Source organism: Carettochelys insculpta, chromosome 9 (assembly GCF_033958435.1).
Source record: "Carettochelys insculpta isolate YL-2023 chromosome 9, ASM3395843v1, whole genome shotgun sequence".
NCBI classification, from domain to species: domain Eukaryota; kingdom Metazoa; phylum Chordata; order Testudines; family Carettochelyidae; genus Carettochelys; species Carettochelys insculpta.
This window is the reverse complement of record NC_134145.1, coordinates 30,399,093-30,418,733: the sequence shown is the minus strand read 5'-3', so window position 1 is coordinate 30,418,733 and position 19,641 is coordinate 30,399,093. Positions and strand designations below refer to the sequence as shown.

General features: G+C 42.5%; 1 protein-coding gene across 2 annotated transcripts in view; it reads right to left on the bottom strand.

Annotated features, from left to right (window-relative positions):
- Positions 1–8,759: 8,759 nt before the first annotated feature.
- Positions 8,760–19,641, bottom strand: part of SH3GLB1 (SH3 domain containing GRB2 like, endophilin B1) — a 40,482-nt gene continuing 29,600 nt past the window's right edge. For both annotated transcript variants that reach the window (XM_075002301.1, XM_075002302.1), the window contains 4 exons: positions 17,632–17,721; positions 17,046–17,146; positions 13,159–13,390; positions 8,760–9,228 (listed from right to left, as the gene is read on the bottom strand). In XM_075002301.1, coding sequence (XP_074858402.1) covers positions 9,121–9,228; positions 13,159–13,390; positions 17,046–17,146; positions 17,632–17,721 — 531 coding nt within the window. In that variant the 3' untranslated portion in view covers positions 8,760–9,120. The remainder of the gene's footprint in view (positions 9,229–13,158; positions 13,391–17,045; positions 17,147–17,631; positions 17,722–19,641) is intronic.

Genomic DNA, 19,641 nt, shown 5'->3' with positions numbered 1-19,641 from the left:
TACTTTGCTCCAGGAGGTAATGAGGTCTAGTGGCTAAAGCACTCCCTAGGGGACAGGAGGCTGAGCTGTTTTCCCATCTAATGCCAGTTCACTGTGCTGCCTGGACAAGTCACCTCCTCTCTCTATGGCTATGTCTAGATTACAAGGACTTGGTGACAGAAATTTTTGTTGGAAAATGTGGGTATAAAACCCTCCAGTCTACCAATGGAGAAAATGAGACATAGATTAGGTGTAAACAGGGGTAACAATACTTACACACCTTTATAAAGAGTAACAGAGAGGGAGCTGTGCTAGTCCATATACTATCAAAACAAAAAAGCAGTCAAGTAGCACTTTAAAGACTAACAAAATAGTTGATTAGATGATGAGCTTTTGTGGGATAGACCCACTTCTTCAGACCACAGCCAGACCAGAACAGACTCAATATTTAAGACACAGAGAACCAAAAACAGTAAGCAAGGAGGACAAATCAGAAAAATATTATCAAGGTGAGCAAATCAGAGAGTAGAGGGGCAGTGGAGTGGGGGAGTCAAGAATTAGATAAAGCAAAGTATGCAAAAGAGCCCCTATAATGAGCTAGAAAATTCCCTAGTACCTAGTAGGCAGTACCCACAGGCCCTGGTTCAAACCACTGCAACGCATTATTAAAGACCTACAACCTATCCTTAATCAGGATGCCACACTCCAGAAGGCCCTAGGTGACAGGCCTGTTCTCTTCTACAGACAATTTCCCAACCTCATGAGGATTCTCACCAACAACCACAGTCTATACCACAGGAACACCAACCCTGGAACTTTTCCTTGCAACAAGGCCCATTGCCAACTTTGTTCACATATCTATTCTGGAGATACCATCACTGGACCTAACCAGGTTATTTACAGAATCACAGGCACATTCTCATATTCCTCAGCTAACATCATATATGCCATCATGTGCTAACAATGCCCAGATGCTTTGTATATTGGACAGACTTCAAACTCTTAGACAAAGAATTAGTGGGCATAAAACAGACATAAAAACACTTCTGATTCACAAACCTGTCAGCCACCACTTTAATGGTGTGGGCCATTCCGTTAATGACCTGAAAGTCTATGTTTTACTGAAGAGGAATTTTCACAGCAGTTTGGAAAAAGGCTGCTGAGCTCTCTTTCATATTCAAATTTGACACAGTAACATGTGGTTTGAACCAGGATGGGAATTTTCTATCTCATTACAGGGGCTCTTTTGCATACTTAGGTTTATCTAATTCTTGACTCCCCTCCCCTTCTGCCCCTCTACTCTCTGATTTGCTCACCTTGATAATATTTTTCTGATTTGTCAACCTTGATTACTATTTTTGGGTCTCTGTGCCTTAAATATTGAGTCTGTTCTGGTATGGCTATGGTCTGAAGAAGTGGGTCTGTCCCACAAAAGTTCATCATCTAATAAACCATTTTGTTAGTCTTTAAAGTGCTACTGGACTGCTTTTTTGTTTTGACTTTATAAAGAGCTTGGAGATTTCTAACAGTGCTCTATAGCTATTAGTAATTTAACTCGGTGTAGTTCACCCCCTGAAGAGTACCTACAGTATCTTTGTAGGAAACACAGGAGCGAAGCAGGTGCTTGTACCCACTAGATGAAATTCCCAGTACATTTTCCTCTGCAGCTGATTCCTCTCCTACCTTATTTGGTGTGCTGATCCTGTGCACTTTAGCATCCAAACTACCAGAAACCATTCAGATGGCTTTCTAGTCCCTTCGCAACAGCTGACCTGTCATAAAGCGGCCTCACCAGGGACTGGAATCAGGACCATTGTGGCCAGTAAAAGATTTATGGTGTCTATCTAGTAATTTCCTCATTTTTAAAAATTCTTTTGTTTTATAAATGAGGTGCCAGCAAGGCCAATACAGTCACCTAGCAACTTTAACTGGCTTTTAAAATGAAGTTCTACATTATCGGCACATTCAGGGGAGGGATAAGGTGGGTCCTATTGGTTCTAGTTTTATAAATATTTACTTTTTTCTTTTGCGTAAATACAAGATAATAAATTTGGGAATGGATTGGACATCAGATTATAAATTAAGGCAGTAAATGGCAAGGGTAGAGCTGACGACAGCTCTTACGTACCCCAGCCTCAGTGTGTTCCGGACAAGCTACACTAATTCTCACTACACAGCCAAGTTACACATACATGTATATTGTACCCAGCCTGTTTTCACTGCAAAAGCAAATTTTCACATTGCTTTGGTCCATGGTCAAAAACCACACCACTAGGCCATCCTGCCTTCGAGTACAGCATGCACTGAATAAGGCTGAACTGTCACAGCAAGAGCTTTGCTGAATAGGGATAGACTTGGGCACATGTTTAAATGATTAGCTGACCTGGGGACCAACTGGAAGAATTTTTTTCATCTTAGTTATACCATATGAAAAATGGGCTTAGCAACAATGCTTTGTGATCATATATGTAGCTCTAGTAATATATGCCAAAGGTAAAGATTATTTGCCTTATTTTATAATACAGTAGGGTCTCAACATTCACGAACTTAACGATTGTGAATTGAATTATTTGTGAGTAGCTGAGAACAGCCACTTTCCCAGGGTCCCAGGCAGGGACCACCAGCAACCACCATTTTCCCGAGGCCCCAGGCAGGATGTGCTGACAGCCACCACCTTGCTGGAGCTCTGGACAGGAGCCCCGACAGCCAGGCTCCAGGAGAATCAGCTGCCATATTCGCAAAATTCAACATTCATGAGGGTTAACACAGAACCCTTGTGAATGTTAGACTCCACTGTATCATGAAAACAGATTTGAAAAATACATGTTGTAGTGACCCGTGTCTAATGGATAAGATATGAACTTGCCACTGATTGTGTACGCAGTCTTTGAGTTCCTACGGCTCTCTTCCTTAATTATCCACTACAGAACATGGCCTAGGTCTTGGCAATCAGTAACGAGGACGACATCTTCATGTCACCCTCCTATTTTGAGCCCATTGACGGCTGAGCAGCCTGATTCTGGTGCCGCAGATCTTCTCACAGAAGGGGCAGGAGTTGGTAGCTGTTGCCCTCAGCTGATCACCGCCATGAAGGACCCCGCTATTTCGAAGTAGCAGGATGCGGATCATTTACACACTCCCTACTTCAACGTTGAACATCCAAGTAGGATGCTATTCCCATCTTCGGCTAGGAATAGCGATTTCAACGTCTCGCTGCCTAACGTTGATTTCAATGCTGAAATAGCGCACCATGTGTGTACACGCGACGCGTGCTATTTGGACGTTGTGCCGGCTACTTTGAAGTAGCTGGCTGATGTAGACACTAAAAGCTGATGATGGCAAGACAAGCTGTGAGCCAAAAGAGCTTCTTCATTGAAATGCTCAGGTCACAAATGAACTGCTTTCTGTTCAATATTTAATACTGGTTTAGTTGCCTGGGAAATGGAGGTGTTGTACACAGACTGAAATGTGGATTTAAATGTCATCTGATTGCATTGCACAATTTCAAATTTTCTACTGCTATTCTACTTTGAACCCCCTTTCAGCAAAGCACTTAAGCATAGACAAAGTTACATGCATGCTTAAGTCTTGTACCTTGAACAGGGATGGGAATATTGCACACTTAAAGTTCAGTATATTTAATACTTGGCTGTGCTGGGGACCTAGTAGTTTCTTTGAGCATCACTCCCAGGTGAAGGTAATACAGATTGGCCTTCCCTTGTCCAGAACTCTCAGCACCAGACCTGACCTGTCCCAAGCAAGGGGATTTACTACACCAGGGGAGGTCCCTGGCCACTGGCTATCCCAACTCACTGCTGCCTGAATTTTGGCCCTGGCTGGCCCCGTTGTCCTGGTTGCCACAGGCTGCAGACTCCTACTGGCAGCCCTGGCCCTGCTGCCATAGGATGCAACCCTGTTGCCACTGGCACCAGCTGTAAGCTCCAGCCCCAGGTGTAGCTCTGGCCCAGCTGCCCTGGGCTATAGCCCTGGCCCTGCAGCCAAATGCTGACCCTGCCCAGGCTGCTGGGTGCCAGCCCCACTACCCCCCCATCTCCAGCCCAGGGCATTCTAGTCCAGCAACATCAATGGCTCTACTGGACCACAGGGATGTTGCTGGACCACAGAATCATGGCTTTTAGAGGTACAACCTGTACAATTCCTCATTGTTAATCAGAAATTGGACACTAAGGAGCACAATTCTGAAGGCCACCTTCACATTTGGGACCCTCCCAGGGATGCAGGATTGCATAACAGCCATGAACATCACACTCCAAATGCTTTATTGGTCTAGATACTAGTGCTTTCATCGACAAGCCCGCATCTCCTAAAAAAGGGAGGGTTGGGGCCTGATGTCCTAAAGGAACATTCTGGAAATATTCAGTTGTCCTTCAGACTGACTCATGATTAGGCACTATGTTTATGTAACACTGGCTTTTGGACACAGGTCTACGCACACTTATGCCAAAACTCCTCTACCATCTGCCCCTAAGCCCCAGAAATGTCTTCATAGGTGTGTTGGGCAGGGGCGGGGTGCCTCTCCAAATCACGCTTGCAGTCCCAGAGAACTAGGAAGTACATCCAGAAGAGCCAGGTTTTAAACTTACCAGTGTTGGGTTCTGGATCCTACTAAATCAAAGGGTCCTCCCTGACTCCTCAGGAGGGACATGCTGAACTGGCTCCTCCAGACAGAGGTGCAGAACAACATGTTCTTGACTTTCTCCATGGGCATGCCATGTATCCAACACACTAGTCACATGTGGCGAGTTTGCTGGATGAGTGTAGGTAGTTGGCTTGAACAATAAATGTCTTGTCAGAATACTGTAGCTAGTTTGCTATAGCAGTAGCCATTATAATGAACTGGTTGGACACTGCAGCAGATGAAAAAGCTAGTAGAGTTGAGGAAAGGGTCACAAGTCACCTCAGGCTCAATATTTGGAGCTTTAGAGAGTACTTGGTTCAGCTCTTTGAATGGGTATGTTGCAGGACCCTTCCCAGAGGAACCACCCAAGTCTTTCGACCTCTCTTACTGGAACCTTAAGTGCTCCATCTATTCCATCTCTGGGCCACAGTGCCGTTAATTAGCACCTGTGCCAGACCCTCTCCAGATCTTTCTTGTGCAGCTGTGACTTTCCAGTGTTGATAGAGAAGTCATGGAGGAAAGCAAACTCCAATCACACATTTAACAGGACCTGAACATGCTTAGCTGACCAAGCAGCTGCTCATTCAGCATGTTCTACACCTGTGTGCAGCAATGGAAAGAGCAATGGTGGAAAAAACTGTCCTGCAATGGTCCGTGGAGCTTGCTATTACAGGCAAGTATGTTGGGGTCGGGGGACAGAGTAAAAAGCATTGTAGATTTGGTTGAAGAGTCAGGCAGGAAAGTTCAATGCATTGTGGGTGTAGTAAGATGAAGGCCTAAAACATAAGCCTGTGCAGCCCAGACCTTGTCTAAAGACCGAGCCTAGCTAACAATAGACAAAACATGGCTAACACGAAGCAAAGCAAAGCTAAGCTGTGAGCAAGAGACAGGCCCCTGATAACAGGGATTGGCGCAGACAGGGCTAGGAATCCAAAACACTAAATTGGTAATCATCCCAGGTGCAGAATAATGGGTACTGTCAAAAGGTGAAATCACGTTACCACCTGCTCATTCAAGAAGAGCTTGGTACCAACTCTTCACAGACACAGACCCAGGTTCAGAAAAGGTTCTAAAATGACAGCATGATGAAGATGATCTTATCAAATCAAGAGGTACAGGATGATGGGAGGTAACTGAACAAACTCAGAGGGTGGCAACCTGATACATCAGCAGTGAGGTCTGATTTGCTTGTACCAGTACATAAAGTGGTGTTTTTGTCGGGGGGACAGTCTTTGTATGACCTGGGGGCAGTGAAATTTCCCACTGAGTTAGGTACATATGCACATTGGTTCAGTAGAGTCTGACAAACCTTATTACACCTTGCTTTACAATAAACCTGGCCTGGCACCCTCCATCCTTATCTGGTCTGTGGGGGAAACTCTTGGGGTCTGCTGTGGTCACTGGGCCCCCATCACTGAACACACGTGCAGGCAGCCTGCTTACCTTTGATGAAGCCAGAGAGAGGCCTGAGGACACCACGGCAGTAATCTTCCTAACCACAGTGGGAAAGGGGACAGAAGACTAATTAGCTCAGTATATGCACCTTCACACCACAAAGTGGCAGGGGTAGGCAGCCATGTCACACCATACCCAAAGGTGTGATCATATCCACAGCCCTCAAGAGAGCTGGAGTCCTTGCCCTGTACATGCCCTGAGTGCTGTTTCTGGGCTTTTGACATAGGTGATGGTGGTTGAGTTCTGGCATATACAGAAATAGATCTGTGTCAAGAAGCCATTATGTTCAAGAATCATATTCGGAACCATAGTATTTTATTCAAAAGGAAGATCTAAATGGTTCCAAACTAACATTGAGAGTAGCTGTTCACTGTGCCTCTGGCAGAGTAACATCACTCTAGGAATGCTGAATAGTAAGAGAGGGAGCTATGCTATGTACTATCAAAACAAAAAAGCAGTCAAGTAGCACTTTAAAGACTAACAAAATAAATTAGATGAGCTTTTGAGGGACAGACCCACTTCTTCAGACCATAGCCATACCAGAACAGACTCAATATTTAAAAGGCACAGAGAACCAAAAACAGTAATCAAGGAGGACAAATCAGAAAAAAATGATCAAGGTGAGCAACATCAGAGTAGAGGGGTGGGGGGGAAGGTCAAGAGTTAGATTAAGCCAAATATGCAAACAAGCGCCATAGTGACTCAGAAAATTCCCATCCCAGTTCAAACCATGTGTTAATGTGCTGAATTTGAATATAAAAAGACAGCTCAGCTGCCTCCCTTTCAATAGTGGTGCAAAAGTTTTTCTTCAGTAACACGCAAACTCAAGTCATTAACAGAATGGCCCACTGCATTAAAATTCATTTTGGTTCTGTGCCTTAAATAGAGTCTGTTCTGGTATGGCTATAGTCTGAAGAAGTGGGTCTGTCTCATGAAAGATCACCTAATAAATTATTTTGTTAGTCTATAAAGTGTTACTTCACTGCTTTTTTGTTTTGATCACTCTAGGACATGTGGCCAGGAGCAGAGAAAGATGACACCAGAAAGTATATGTAAGACAGGGGAGATTGCAAGATGCAAGAAAGTTGAATCCTTCAACATGACTGCAGTATTTTTCACCTTTGCTGGATCAACTGTCATTCAGAAATCCAGTCCAAAGGAGATGAGCATCAAGACTCTACACAGAAAGGAAATCACTGCTGAGGAAAATAAAGAGGGCGGTGGGGGCGCGCGCAGGGAAGGAGATCAGACCGTGTCAGTAAATGACTTCTTAGTTTAATTGCAGTGAAGTTGTATTCAGATTCTGAAGAAGTCCTTATGTCTGGGTATTCTTCCCAACCTCACATTCTGTTCCGAATGCACCAAGTCATCCCTAGTGATACACTGAATCACGACAATATTAACCATTTGATAAAGTAGTAAGGAAGAGTTTTACCTAGAAGACAACAGATGCACCTCTCCACTTACCTTTATTTTTTAAAAAGGAATTCAAATCTTTGGCTAACTATGCTACATTTCTGCTGTTCTGTTTTATTTATTCTAGCTCATTGTAATCATTAGGCACTCAAAAAAAGTCTCTTCCATGTTCTGACATAAGTTTCCGTGACACACATTAAAGCTACATCTACAGTGCCCTTCCCTTTCAGAAGGGACATGTAAATACAGCAGATCAAAAATGCTAATGAGGCACTGATATGAAAATTCAGCACCTCATTTGCATAACAGCAGTCCCTTGCCACATTGGAAGTGCTGCTTTCAAAATGCAAGACAGCTGTGTAGATGGGGTTCTTCCTTATGAGTATGGTTTCAATGCAGAGTGGCTGCTGTTATGCAGATGAGGTGCTGAATATTCATATCAGCACGTTATTTTTGATCTACTGTATTTACATGCCTCTTCCAAAAGGGAGGGTCAGTGTAGACATAGCCTAAGAGTTAGTTTTTATCTCCAAATATTTATTAAAGTAGATAAAATTTTGTTTTAGATTTCCATTTATCCTTTTCAAGATCCATGGTGCTAAATGGCAACAATAGGTTGGTGCATCTCAGTAATATGCAACTGGCACAAGTTACTGAAAATTCAGCTAAGCCCTTTGATAATTCTGATGCCAGCTTTAATAAATATTAAATGTAAGTTACTAAAGTGTCCACCTTTGCCCACAAGTGATCTTAAACTTAAAAGCACATCTGATCCAAAATACATGTTATACCGAAGAGAAAATAAAAATAGATAGCAGAAATTGACAGACTTGTCACCTGGAAGTCATCATTTTCTGCTCCCAAGACTAAACATACTATTCTTTCTTACAAGAAGTGGACACAAATGAATGCAAGTCAAATTGGAAATATTTATGATTTTTCCTGTGACATTTGTACTCAATGGAACAATTACCTAGATTTTTTTTCCTAGTGCTTAGCTGTTTCCTTGTGTAGACAGCAGTAAACCCACTGGAAATTTTGGGTTGGTTCATGTATTTGTTTTGTTACGAGGGAAAATAATGAAACCTTGGGTTTTCACTATGAACTCTCACGTTAGTTAAAAAGGGATTAAAATGCATCTATCATTGAACTGTTAACCACAAATAAGCCAACAGCTTCATACTCACTATACCATGTAGGACAAAGGACAAACAGTTTCAAGTGTTTCTGGCTATTCATTGTGCTGAAAAAATAACTAGTCAGACTGATATCAATTCACAATAAATTTATTTTATGTGAGCAAAGGAGCTTGCCATTAATGAAAACTTCAGTAGAAAACAGTGCCTCCTGCTTTCGATCAAGATTACTCAAAAGTAGAAGCTTGGTATTAGTCAAAACATCAGTAGAAACAGTTCTGTAGGAAACATTCTTGGCACATGAAATGAAAGCTTTAAAACAAATTACATCTGAACAGAGTATTTACCATGCAACAATACTGGCAGAACAGCCGGTTTCTGATGACTGGTATCCCTTAAGACAATAACATGGAAGACACTTAAACCTGTTTATATAAAGTTAATTGTATATAAATATGGTGTCACTAACTGGCAGTGTTTATTCAGGCCAGCCATTTAGTTTAGCAACTCTAAGTAAGTAATAGGCACTTTGCCCTTCTGATTTCCCCTTTCACCCATCAGCCAGTCTGAATCCATGCCAGGGATACTGTACACTGTTATTACCTAAAAAAGAAAAATTACACAATTAACAATTTGGCCTAGGATATTAATGACAAACAACCTACTTGCAAGATATTTCCAAGGGCTCAGAATTCTGATATTCGTGACATATTTTTAAAGGGCATATTTTTCCTGTAATTGGCAGTCTAAGTACAGCAGATCCTTGACAACTTAAGAGTTGCTACAAATCATTGAAACATAGGATTGAAAGGGTCCAGTCCCATGCAATGAGGTAGGACTAAGTATCATCTAGACCAGTGGTTCTCAAACCTTCTGGCCTACAGCCCTCTACGCTCAGCACAAAGCTTTATACGGACCAGCAGCCAACCACCCATGACAAAATGCATTTGCTCATCTGTAAATACCTAACACACTGAATTATTCATATAAAAAAGTCTACTGGAGCATATAAATGTAAATATACAGCTATAACAAAGGGCGTAAGAAAGTGAGAAGGAAAAAAGCCATCACCAATGTGGCCTCTCACTGAGACACCTAACAGGCCAACTTAAACTCAGAGGTCTTGGGACTAGGCTCTGGAGTAGTCAATAAATCAGTGTGCAGGAGGGAGCGGCCATGGAGCAGGATGGTGGTGTGGGCTCTGGGCAGGAGGCAGGGTGCAGAAATGGGCTGGGGGGGGGGGGCGGGGCCTGACCCTGGAAGTAGAGTTTGGCTGGGCGAGGGGGGGGGGGGAGGGGCACACTAGGCATAACTGCCCTTTGCTGCTCCCATTGGTTGCAGTTCCAGCCAATGGAGCAGGCGGCAAAGCTTCCTGCGCTGCCATTCCCCCAGGTCGGAGGAGCGGGAAGAAACAGTGCATGGAGCTGCCACTTCTCCCATGAGACACATGGCCCATATGGCTCAGGGTTCGCCTCTGCTGGCAGCAGGAAAGCCAGTGCTGGTGCTCCAAGCTTGTAGGGGCGCCATGGGGCTGAAGCACTAGCATAAGCTCCCCACTTTGGAGGGGTGGAGTAGGGGAGTAGCAAGTCCTGCAGGACAATCAGACAGTATGCTTTAAGAACCATTGATCTAGACCAGTTTTTCTTAAACTTTGAGACCATGGAAAGCCAAATAATATTTATTATGTGGAACACCTATGCAAATTTTCTTCAAAAAATTATGACCCCCCCCCCCCCCCGACACCTCCCCTCACCTCCCAAAAAAAATCCGACAAATAGAAGAAAGAAAATGAGTAATTTAATCATTCATCATCGCAATGAAGTAGTAACACTGTATCTGCTTTTAATCACCTAAAATACAAACCAGTGTATGAGATCAAAAAATTGTCAAGATGCTCACGGCACACCTGCCAGGGTTTCCTGGCACCGGTGTTCCGCAGAATGGGGTTGAAGAACCACTGATCTAGACCATCTCTGATAGGTGTTCTTAAAAACCTCTTAAGAGATGCCCCAACCTCTCTATTAATTTGTTCCAGTGTTACATTCCCTTTTCATTTGGGAAGTTTCTCTCAAAATGTCTAACCTAAATCTTCCGTACTTTCAGAAGGCAATTTCAGCCTTCTTGTCCCACCCACAAAAACAAGAACAATTCAGCCTCCTTCTCTTTATAGCAAATATTTTATGTAGTTAAGACTTATGTCCCCCTTCCATCATCCCTTCTACCGACTACACAAACCCAACATTTACTAATCTTCCCTCATAGGTCATGTTTTTTAATCATTTGTTTCTATTCTCTGAACTTGCTCCAATTTGTCCATATCTATCCTGCAATGCAGCACCCAGAACTGGACACAATACTCTAGATGAGGCCTTATCAGTGCTAGATAGACTTGTTTACCCATGTATTTTTTTACAAACACTTCTCCCAAGACATTCCAGAAAGATTTGTTTTTTGGCCACTCTGTTACATTGTGGACTTATTCAGTTTATGACCCATGAAAACCCCAGATCCTTTTCTGCATTCCTTCTTTCTAGGCAGTTATTTCCCATTTTGGATTTGTGCAGCTGCTTATTCCTTCTTAAAAGTGGTACTTAAGATTGCTCCTTATTGAATTTCATTATATTGAATTCAAACCATTTCTCCAGATTTGTCCTAATCATTTCAAAAGCATTTTGGACACTTAAGCTCTCCCACTTCCCTTCCCCAAGAAGGGAGACACTCCTGTCAACATGGGGCTCAGAGTCGTGTTACATCAGCATAACTACATTACTGAGGGGGTTTCCACACAAGAGTGATGTTGTTATACTGGCATAGGTCCACACTACAGACCAGTCTTAAGTTACTCTTAATTTGTTCAGTTCCTATTAAAATCACATCTCCTATCCCATTTACTTTTGTCCAATGACTGCTTTTTGATTAAAAAGGCATTTCTGTGTTTTCTGTTATCTTTCCCTTCTCACTGAGTAATGGGCCTACTTTGTCCCTGATCTCCCTCCTGTTTTGCATGTGTTGTAAAATGCTTTCTTGTTATCCTGTATATGCCTAGCTAGTATAATCTGATTGCATGTCTTTGCCTTCCTAGTTTTATCCCTAAATGCTTGTGGGTTTTTATGTATTTTCCCTTCTTTTTAATTTGACCCGATTTCCATTACTTATAAGATACTCTGAGTTCCAGATCCCTGAAGATCAAATGGTTAAGCCAGGATAGTCTATTACCATTTTACCTAGGCATAAAAGCAAATACTAGCAATGCAATTAATACCTTTTTGTTTTAAAAAGTCTCAAATTCTCCTCAACTCCCCCACTGTATAAATTTGCTTCCCTTTGGATTTTATCTACCATACTCAGAATAAATTTGGCAAACTTTGCTTTCTTGGAATACCTTATCTCTTTTCTGCTATTTTTTCCTCCTACAACTTCTTAGAATCACGAACTATCATTTCATGATCATGTTCACTCAAACTCTTGTCCACCTTCAGATTCTCAATTAAGCACTCAGTTTTTCAGAATCAAATCCAGACTACCCTCTCCCTTTGTTCTATTCTCTACCTTCTACAAGACGCTTATCCAACAATTTCTTGAAATGCACTTGAGACGTCTATGCCTTACTGTATTATTTTCCCAGGCTATAATACTAATTAGCACTTAAAGAACTTGTGAATAGATCTGAGTGTTAAATAAAAGTTCAGTTGTGCAACTTGATTTCAACAGACAACTTGAAAGGAAGTTTTCTATGCTCTCATCTCAGAGTGTAAGCTAAGCGATATTTAATGATTCAGCCATTACAATGGTAACATTAATGGGCACTAATGGAGGGAGATACTAAGTAACATGAAAAGGGATGACAGAATGGAACCCCAATAGTTCAACTCAAAACATCTGTGAGGCAGGCACAGCAAGCGTTATCCTGATTTTATGATATTAGCATATGGAATACAGGGCACTTCAGTGACTTGCAGAAGGTATCAGTGAAATTTTGATAAATTAGGTCAGTGGTTCTCAAAACAGAGATACAGAAACCCCAGGGGTTCATCAACTCATTTAGCTGTTTGCCTAGTTTTACAACCAGCTACATAAAAACCCCTAGCAAAGAGTCAGTATCACTGAAATTTCACATACACACAGACTTGTTTATACCATTCTATGCTATACACTGAAAATGAAGTACAATTTATAGTCAAATGGATTATACAGTAAAAATGAGAAAGTCAGTAATTTTTTCCAGAAGTAGTGTGCATCACTTCTGCTTTTTTTAAGTCTGATTTTTGTAAGCAAGTAGTTTAAGTGAGGTGAAGCCTGGGAAACAAAACCAAATCAGACTCCGGAAAGGGGTCCTGTAGTCTGGAAACGTTGAGAGCTACTGCAGTAGGTTACACACAGGTTTCTAGCCTCCAATCCACAATATTGGAATGACTATTTGTATGCTGAATATGTAAGTTTCCTAAAATAGTACTGGAGACACAAACTTCTTACCTTGGAGTTCAATGGTTTTAAATTACTATGCTGTTTAAAAAAAATGAAATTAAAACTTACCTCATCTGCAAGAAGTGACAGCTCACTGCTGTTTGCAGCATCATAGTCATAGAGAACTCTGGCTTTCCTGCTGCCACTTGATGACTTCAGCTCACTGAAGCCTGAAGTAACCACAGAATTGCTTACTGAAGGTAAGGAAGCAGAGGCAGAAGCCAAGACTGAGGAAGCAGAAGCACTTGGCACAGGGGTCGAGGAAGACTGATTATTGTTGGAGAGGAAGGTGGATGGAAAGCTGTGGAAAAACAACATGACCACTGACAGAATTATTTCAAAACATACGGAAGTAAGCTTTCATCACAGAAAAAAGAGCTTCAATTATGACCCCCAGTGACCCTTCCTACCAACTGTGTAACAGGCACTACACATTGTGACAGCAAAGTTTATTAAGTCTTTGAAGTCTGAAGTGTAGTTCTCTTCATGCCAGTTGCTTCTGTCAACACAAATGAGAATCACCTTGATTCACGGATTTCACAAGCAGAACCATTACAGCTGATGCAGCTAGTTACTGAGCATTATCTATGACTGATGGGTTTTATCAGTTTCATAAATAGAACACCCAGCTATCTGACAGAAACAGGAAAACAGTACAATACTCAAGCAATTCCGCTGACAACACAATATACTATCCATTAAAAACACCTCCTCCACACATGCATATCAAGCCAGAAGTCATTTTTGTGCAACCTCCACTTTCAACCTGCCCCACACCTTCACATACCCCCCAATCCACCATCCCACACAGTCAATATTCAAAGTAATGCAGCCATTCTAGCTCAGAAATCACCACCTTGCTGCATATCCTGTTTTGCCCATCAGTCCTACCCAGGCTGGTGCTACCCTTTCACACTCCTGAGGTGGGGGAAGAGACTACACCTTTACCACAGAACTGCATTCATGGGATTTTAAATAAAATTAATATCGGGGGGGGGGGGGGGGGGGGATCTTACCATGTGGATCTCACATTGCATGCTGAAACTTGCATACACTAGCTGCCAATCCCAGAGTAACTGTGTACTTGAGCAAGAACATAAATTTTTTAAGCCAAGGTGTCGGCCCTCCTTGCTTGGCACACTGCTTCTGGCTTTTGCATGTATCCGACAGCACTTCTGTGATCAGTCAGCTAGTATTTCCTGTTCATCTACCTACGCAGAGCAAGCCATATCTATGCACAGTCTATTTACAAATCTAGAGCCCTAGCCAGTGGAACTCAAGAAACTGTCCTCGCTCTCCATGACTAGCACAGTGGAGACCTTGTCTAAAAAAAAACACACGACATGAAGGACAGGAATTGGTGGGACTGCTATTATAGGTTTAAGCTTGTTTAGTCCTGAGGGAATTTGGGGACAAAAATATAAAGCAATATTTTAAAATTTTACAAATTGTATTTGTTAATAAATAAATGTGGCCCTAGCATGGCAGTGAGGAGCACAGACCCCTGGCTACATTGAGGTGGGAGAGCCCCTTAAGTCTACACTTCCCCAGAGCAGGGACTTGGCAGTGAGGCCACACCTGAGCCTGGTACAATCAAGGGCTGGGCCTGCCCCTGAAACACACCTGGGCCCTTCTCTGCACCAGGTGTGGGCGCATGCATGCACAGGCTCAGCCCAGCAGGGTCCAAGTGTGGATGGACTCAGTGTCAGGGGATCCAGGTGTGGGGTGAGAGGTTTCTATGTGGAGCAATCTGGGAGCACACAGCTGAGTAGGACACAGGACTGCAGAGAGGTTCATTGGGAGTTCTGGATGCAACAGCAATGGATTCTGCACAGTATCAAGGTGGAGGTGGTTGGGGTTTACCAAGAGGGAGTCAGAGTGAGAAGATACAGCTTGGCAGGGTAGATTTCAGGTGCTGGCGAGAGGGGCTGGGAATTGGGGCAGTGGGGCTTGATAGATGAGTCCAGCTGCAGCTAGTTGGGGCTTAGTAGTGTGGAGATGTAGGTGGGGTGGGCAGGGGAGATCTGGTTTCTATAAGCAGTCTGCAAAAAACCCACAGACACTCCAGCTGCTGCTGAGGAGTGCCACCTACTGGGCTCCCTCTGTGGAGGGCCACCTGCTGCTGTTACAGTGCCTGCTGTGCAGTGCTGCCCAGGCTGCTTGTTGGACCAAGGGGCCAAAAGCAAAACAGACCCAGCCAAGACTGCAGTTAAGGGACTCCAGGCAGGTTGTGGCACGGCCAGAAGTCCCCTGGCAAGGTACATACCAGCCCCTCCTGTGGCCCAGTCGCTGCCCAACCCATCAGGAGAGCGCCAGGCTGCACAGCAGGCAGGAACCTGGCACTGTGCAAGGGGGAGGTAGAGCCTGGAGCAGACAGGAGGACCCAGGAGCAGAGTTTCCCTGGATGGGGTCTGCACAGCCAGGGATGTGGACTCCTTCCAAGGCAGGTGACAGGAAGGAAAGGGCAGATGATCTCCCCCCCATTGGCTCGGACACAACAGCCAAAAGCAGGGGAGGGAAGGGGGAGGGTAGCACCGATGCCCCCACCTGAACACCAGGGGAGAGATTAGAGACATCTCTACTGCCCCTGGCAATGCCTCCGCCTACCCCTTTAAAGCAAGCAGGTGACACATGCAAGAGACATCACAAATCTTGAAAGAGCACAGGAAGGTCTCTTTTGCCTCCATGGACTGGTTAAAGCTGATCACGCTGTGCCCCCTTACAAAATGTCATGCCCCTGCACTTTGTGCACGCCTGGACTAGCACACAGTTTCAGAAAAAAAATTTAATTGGGACAAGAGGTTTGAATTAGGTTCTATACATTTCCAACAGATCCCTATCGGTATAGAATTATTCAAAGCATTTTAGTAAGCAAAAATATTCAGAGCACACATTCTAGAATCTTTTAGGCAATAGATGGTTTCTTTCATTTGCTTTTTATTAAAAGTGTAAACTATCCAGGCAAGATCTGATGAAGTGGGTCTGTCCCACAAAAGCTCATCACCAAATAAATCATTTTCTTAGTCTGTAAAGTGCTACATTTCTGCTGCTCTGCTTTATCCAGCCATAAAGCAAGTAGTTTACCTGCTCAGTTGCTACCATTAAATTTCCCCAAGCGCCTCATATTATGAAACCTATTTCTTTCCATAGTAGTTTGCTTTGCTGGTAACTTGCTCAAACTTTGGAGAACACACCTTTGTTCTCCAATCAGGTTAAGGTCTTGCATGTCAACACTTAACTTGTTAACGGATACGCAAACAATACAAAGGTCTCCACTGCATATGACAGTGGTTTACTAGCATGAAACATGAGCAACACAACAGATTAATCACAAGTATACTGCTTGATATCCTCTATCTCTGTACTGGAAGTGTACATCCTGTCCTTCTTTGTACACTTTGCAGTCTTCCTCTCACTTTATGCTTCATGGCATTGGTTTTACCTACAATTTGGTATTTTTATTCTGCTGATGCAACTCCATATTGAACCTCTCATCTAGCATCCTTGAGACCTGATCAGTGCTAAATGAGAGAATTTGCTGAACTACAGGAGGTCAATATTGTCTAATACATTATCGCTCTTGCTGCTTACTGGGCTCTCAGAAGACATTTAAAGGTAAATCACAGCTAAATAACAGCACAGAACACAGAACCAGGACTGGTGGCTGTATGGGATCATGACCATAATAAGCAGTCATCCAGCTAACTAAACTCATGCCAGGTTATGGATGTTACTGAATGAGAGAGTTCTGGATTAGAGAGGTTCAACTTGTAAAATAATGTAGTCACACTTCATAAAAACCCTTTTTTGCCCCAGTGAAGCACATCTGCATTAAAAAGTTTACAGCATTGTAAATGCATTAGTGTAGCAGCAACAGTACAAGAGTTCCAACCTCTAAGGAAGTCCTTACATAAAGCTGTAACTATTTAAAAAAACACCTTCTGCAGTTGTATTACCTTCCAAGTTGTTTCTGGAGATGCAGCATATATTGATAACATTGTGCATAATAGGTCATCTGAGCTTCAACAAAATCATTCAGACAGCGAAGATGATGTGCCTATAATATAGCGAAGAGTTTATGTTTTTAGTGTATATGAAGTATACCGTCATTGAAAAGGCTAGCTAAGTAGCTTAGCAAAAATCCTGAAACAAGTTCGGGCTCAGACTCATAAGGTAATGGGATGATAGCGCTACAGAGAACATTTTCCAGGATGTTCACATGATGCTCACAATTCTTAATTCAAAATACTAAAAAAAAAAACCCTGTATATTACAGTAATCTGTAGTCTCACGGAGCAAGTCTGGTGGCAATAGTGAGGGTCTTAAAGCTTAAAGGAAAGTAAGACCACCTCTTGGGCACCTACAGCCCAGGGGAAACCAGAGTTAAGTTAGCTGAACAGTAATCGCTTAAAAGGTGAAATTCATATGGCTGTGGATCGGGTAGCACATTTTAAGATGTTAAGGAAAAGCACCATTCCCAACAACTTCCTGCTATTTCAGAGCATCTCAGTTGTATTCGTTTTCTTCAATTTAGATACTTACATGTGTACTGCTGATACCTTCTAGCAGCAGTCTGGTAATCTCGGCTTGGCGGTCAAATTCACTTTGAGTTATTCGAACTTCCTGTTCAGACTGGAGAGTGTAGAATATGTAAGAAGTTTGTACAACAGTTTAAACACTACTTGCTACATCTACAACAAGAAGTCCTGTTGCACTTTACAGACTAACAGATATTTTGGAGCATAAGCTTTTGTGGGCAAAGACCTGCTTCATCAGATGAAGCGGGTCTTAGCTTATGGTGCAAAATATCTTTTAGTCCATAAGGTACCACAGGACTTCTTGTTTTCTCAAAGATACAGACTAACATGGCTACCTCTGATATACCTACAACAGTTTCTATATGAAGACCCTGATCCTACAGGCAAGTGTTTTAACTTGATGCACCGATGAGGCTATACGGATTGGAACAGGACCATTCATGGGCATTCAGTAAAGCACATGTTAAGGTGTTTTCAGGATTCAACCCTGATTTTGCTTTTATGCTCTACAGTTATTAGTCACCATGCTTTATGTTCAAATTTTTCTGCCTACACAGATCAATGGGTACCTCAAAATTAAGAGCTCCAAGGAGAAAACGAAATTTAGATTTAGTAACACTTGCATTTTAACTTATTTGCTATATGAGAAAGTCAATTAGGCCACCACCAACAGAATTTAAGACTATGTACAACATTTGTAAAACTAAATTACTTTTTTTCAAATTCATGGTTTACAGTAATACTGACAGTTAGCCTACAGCTATTAGCAGCTTTAGAACAAGCCTAAGAGCAATCTAGTAACATTGGAGGGCACCATTTAGTACAAATCAAGTCATTGTGAATTCCACAGGGTTGAGCAACTGATACCACCCAAATCACATGATTGTATCAGAGTTGCACTGTCTCTTACAGTAAGTACATAGTTCTGTGATCTAGATTACTGTATCTCAGTGCTTTTACATTTCAAATCTAATCATTCACGTTTTGCTTCTCAATAACTCAGCAAGCAGAAGGCCGTCTTTAGCCTGAGGTGCAATACAGGAAATGGGGCAACAAATTGCACAACTTTTTTCTCGCATCTCATTTTACATGAGACTATATTCCTACTTATTCTCCTATGAATAGTTCCCTGGGAACACACAAGTGACTTTAAGGAATCTGCACAGAAGAATTATGGAACTGAAGTATTTCTAGGTTAATTTTTTACAGCCATTTTTGAAATTGCTTAAAATAAGACAGTAAAGCAGCCATGGAGAACCAAGTATACAGTGGCTCTTTAGCAGCAAGATGACCTGTTGCTTGGCACACAAGCTAATTCACGTTAGCTTCTGTAACTCTGTGGAGGGTGTCCCAAATGGACAGCCTGGGGCCATTAGAATTTGACTACCAGAAGCCTTTCTGGACAAGCTAGTGCACAGGTGCACACACACCAGTTTTACTTTCAGAGCAAATAGAGACCTTTACTACAAATTTTTACACTTGAAGCGTTGACACATTACTGCAGAAGTTAGGACTTCACCAACACCATGAACTCACACCTTGCCATTTTGAGAGCATTGTGTACCAACAGGAAGGGAAATATGAGGGGGGGTTGTGTGCTTTTTTTGGCACAGTTTGGGTTTTTTGTTTTGGGGGAAAGAGAAGGCCAAAAGCCAAAAAAGGAAGGGTACCATTTCCTGCTTTTGCATACCCAGTGGATGGGAAAGCTAGTTAACAGTCTTGAGTTTTAAGTAAATCTTTTTGTGTGCTTCAAATTACAGTAGATATTGGGATTTTTTTTTTTTTTTTTTTTAAGACATATGCTGATATGAAGTTACAAAGTTAATACTTTGAAGTTGGTAATTTGTCCTCTGCTCTGTTTCATTAATGACAGGTAAGTACATTCTTTCCCTTCCCAAGGTTGTAAAGACAAAACACCACCAGAAACACAAAATAAGTTATCCAATGTGTGTTTAAACAGGTGCACATTGGACTAGTTCACCGAACCAAAATGTCTTTGGGAGTGTCACTGCTT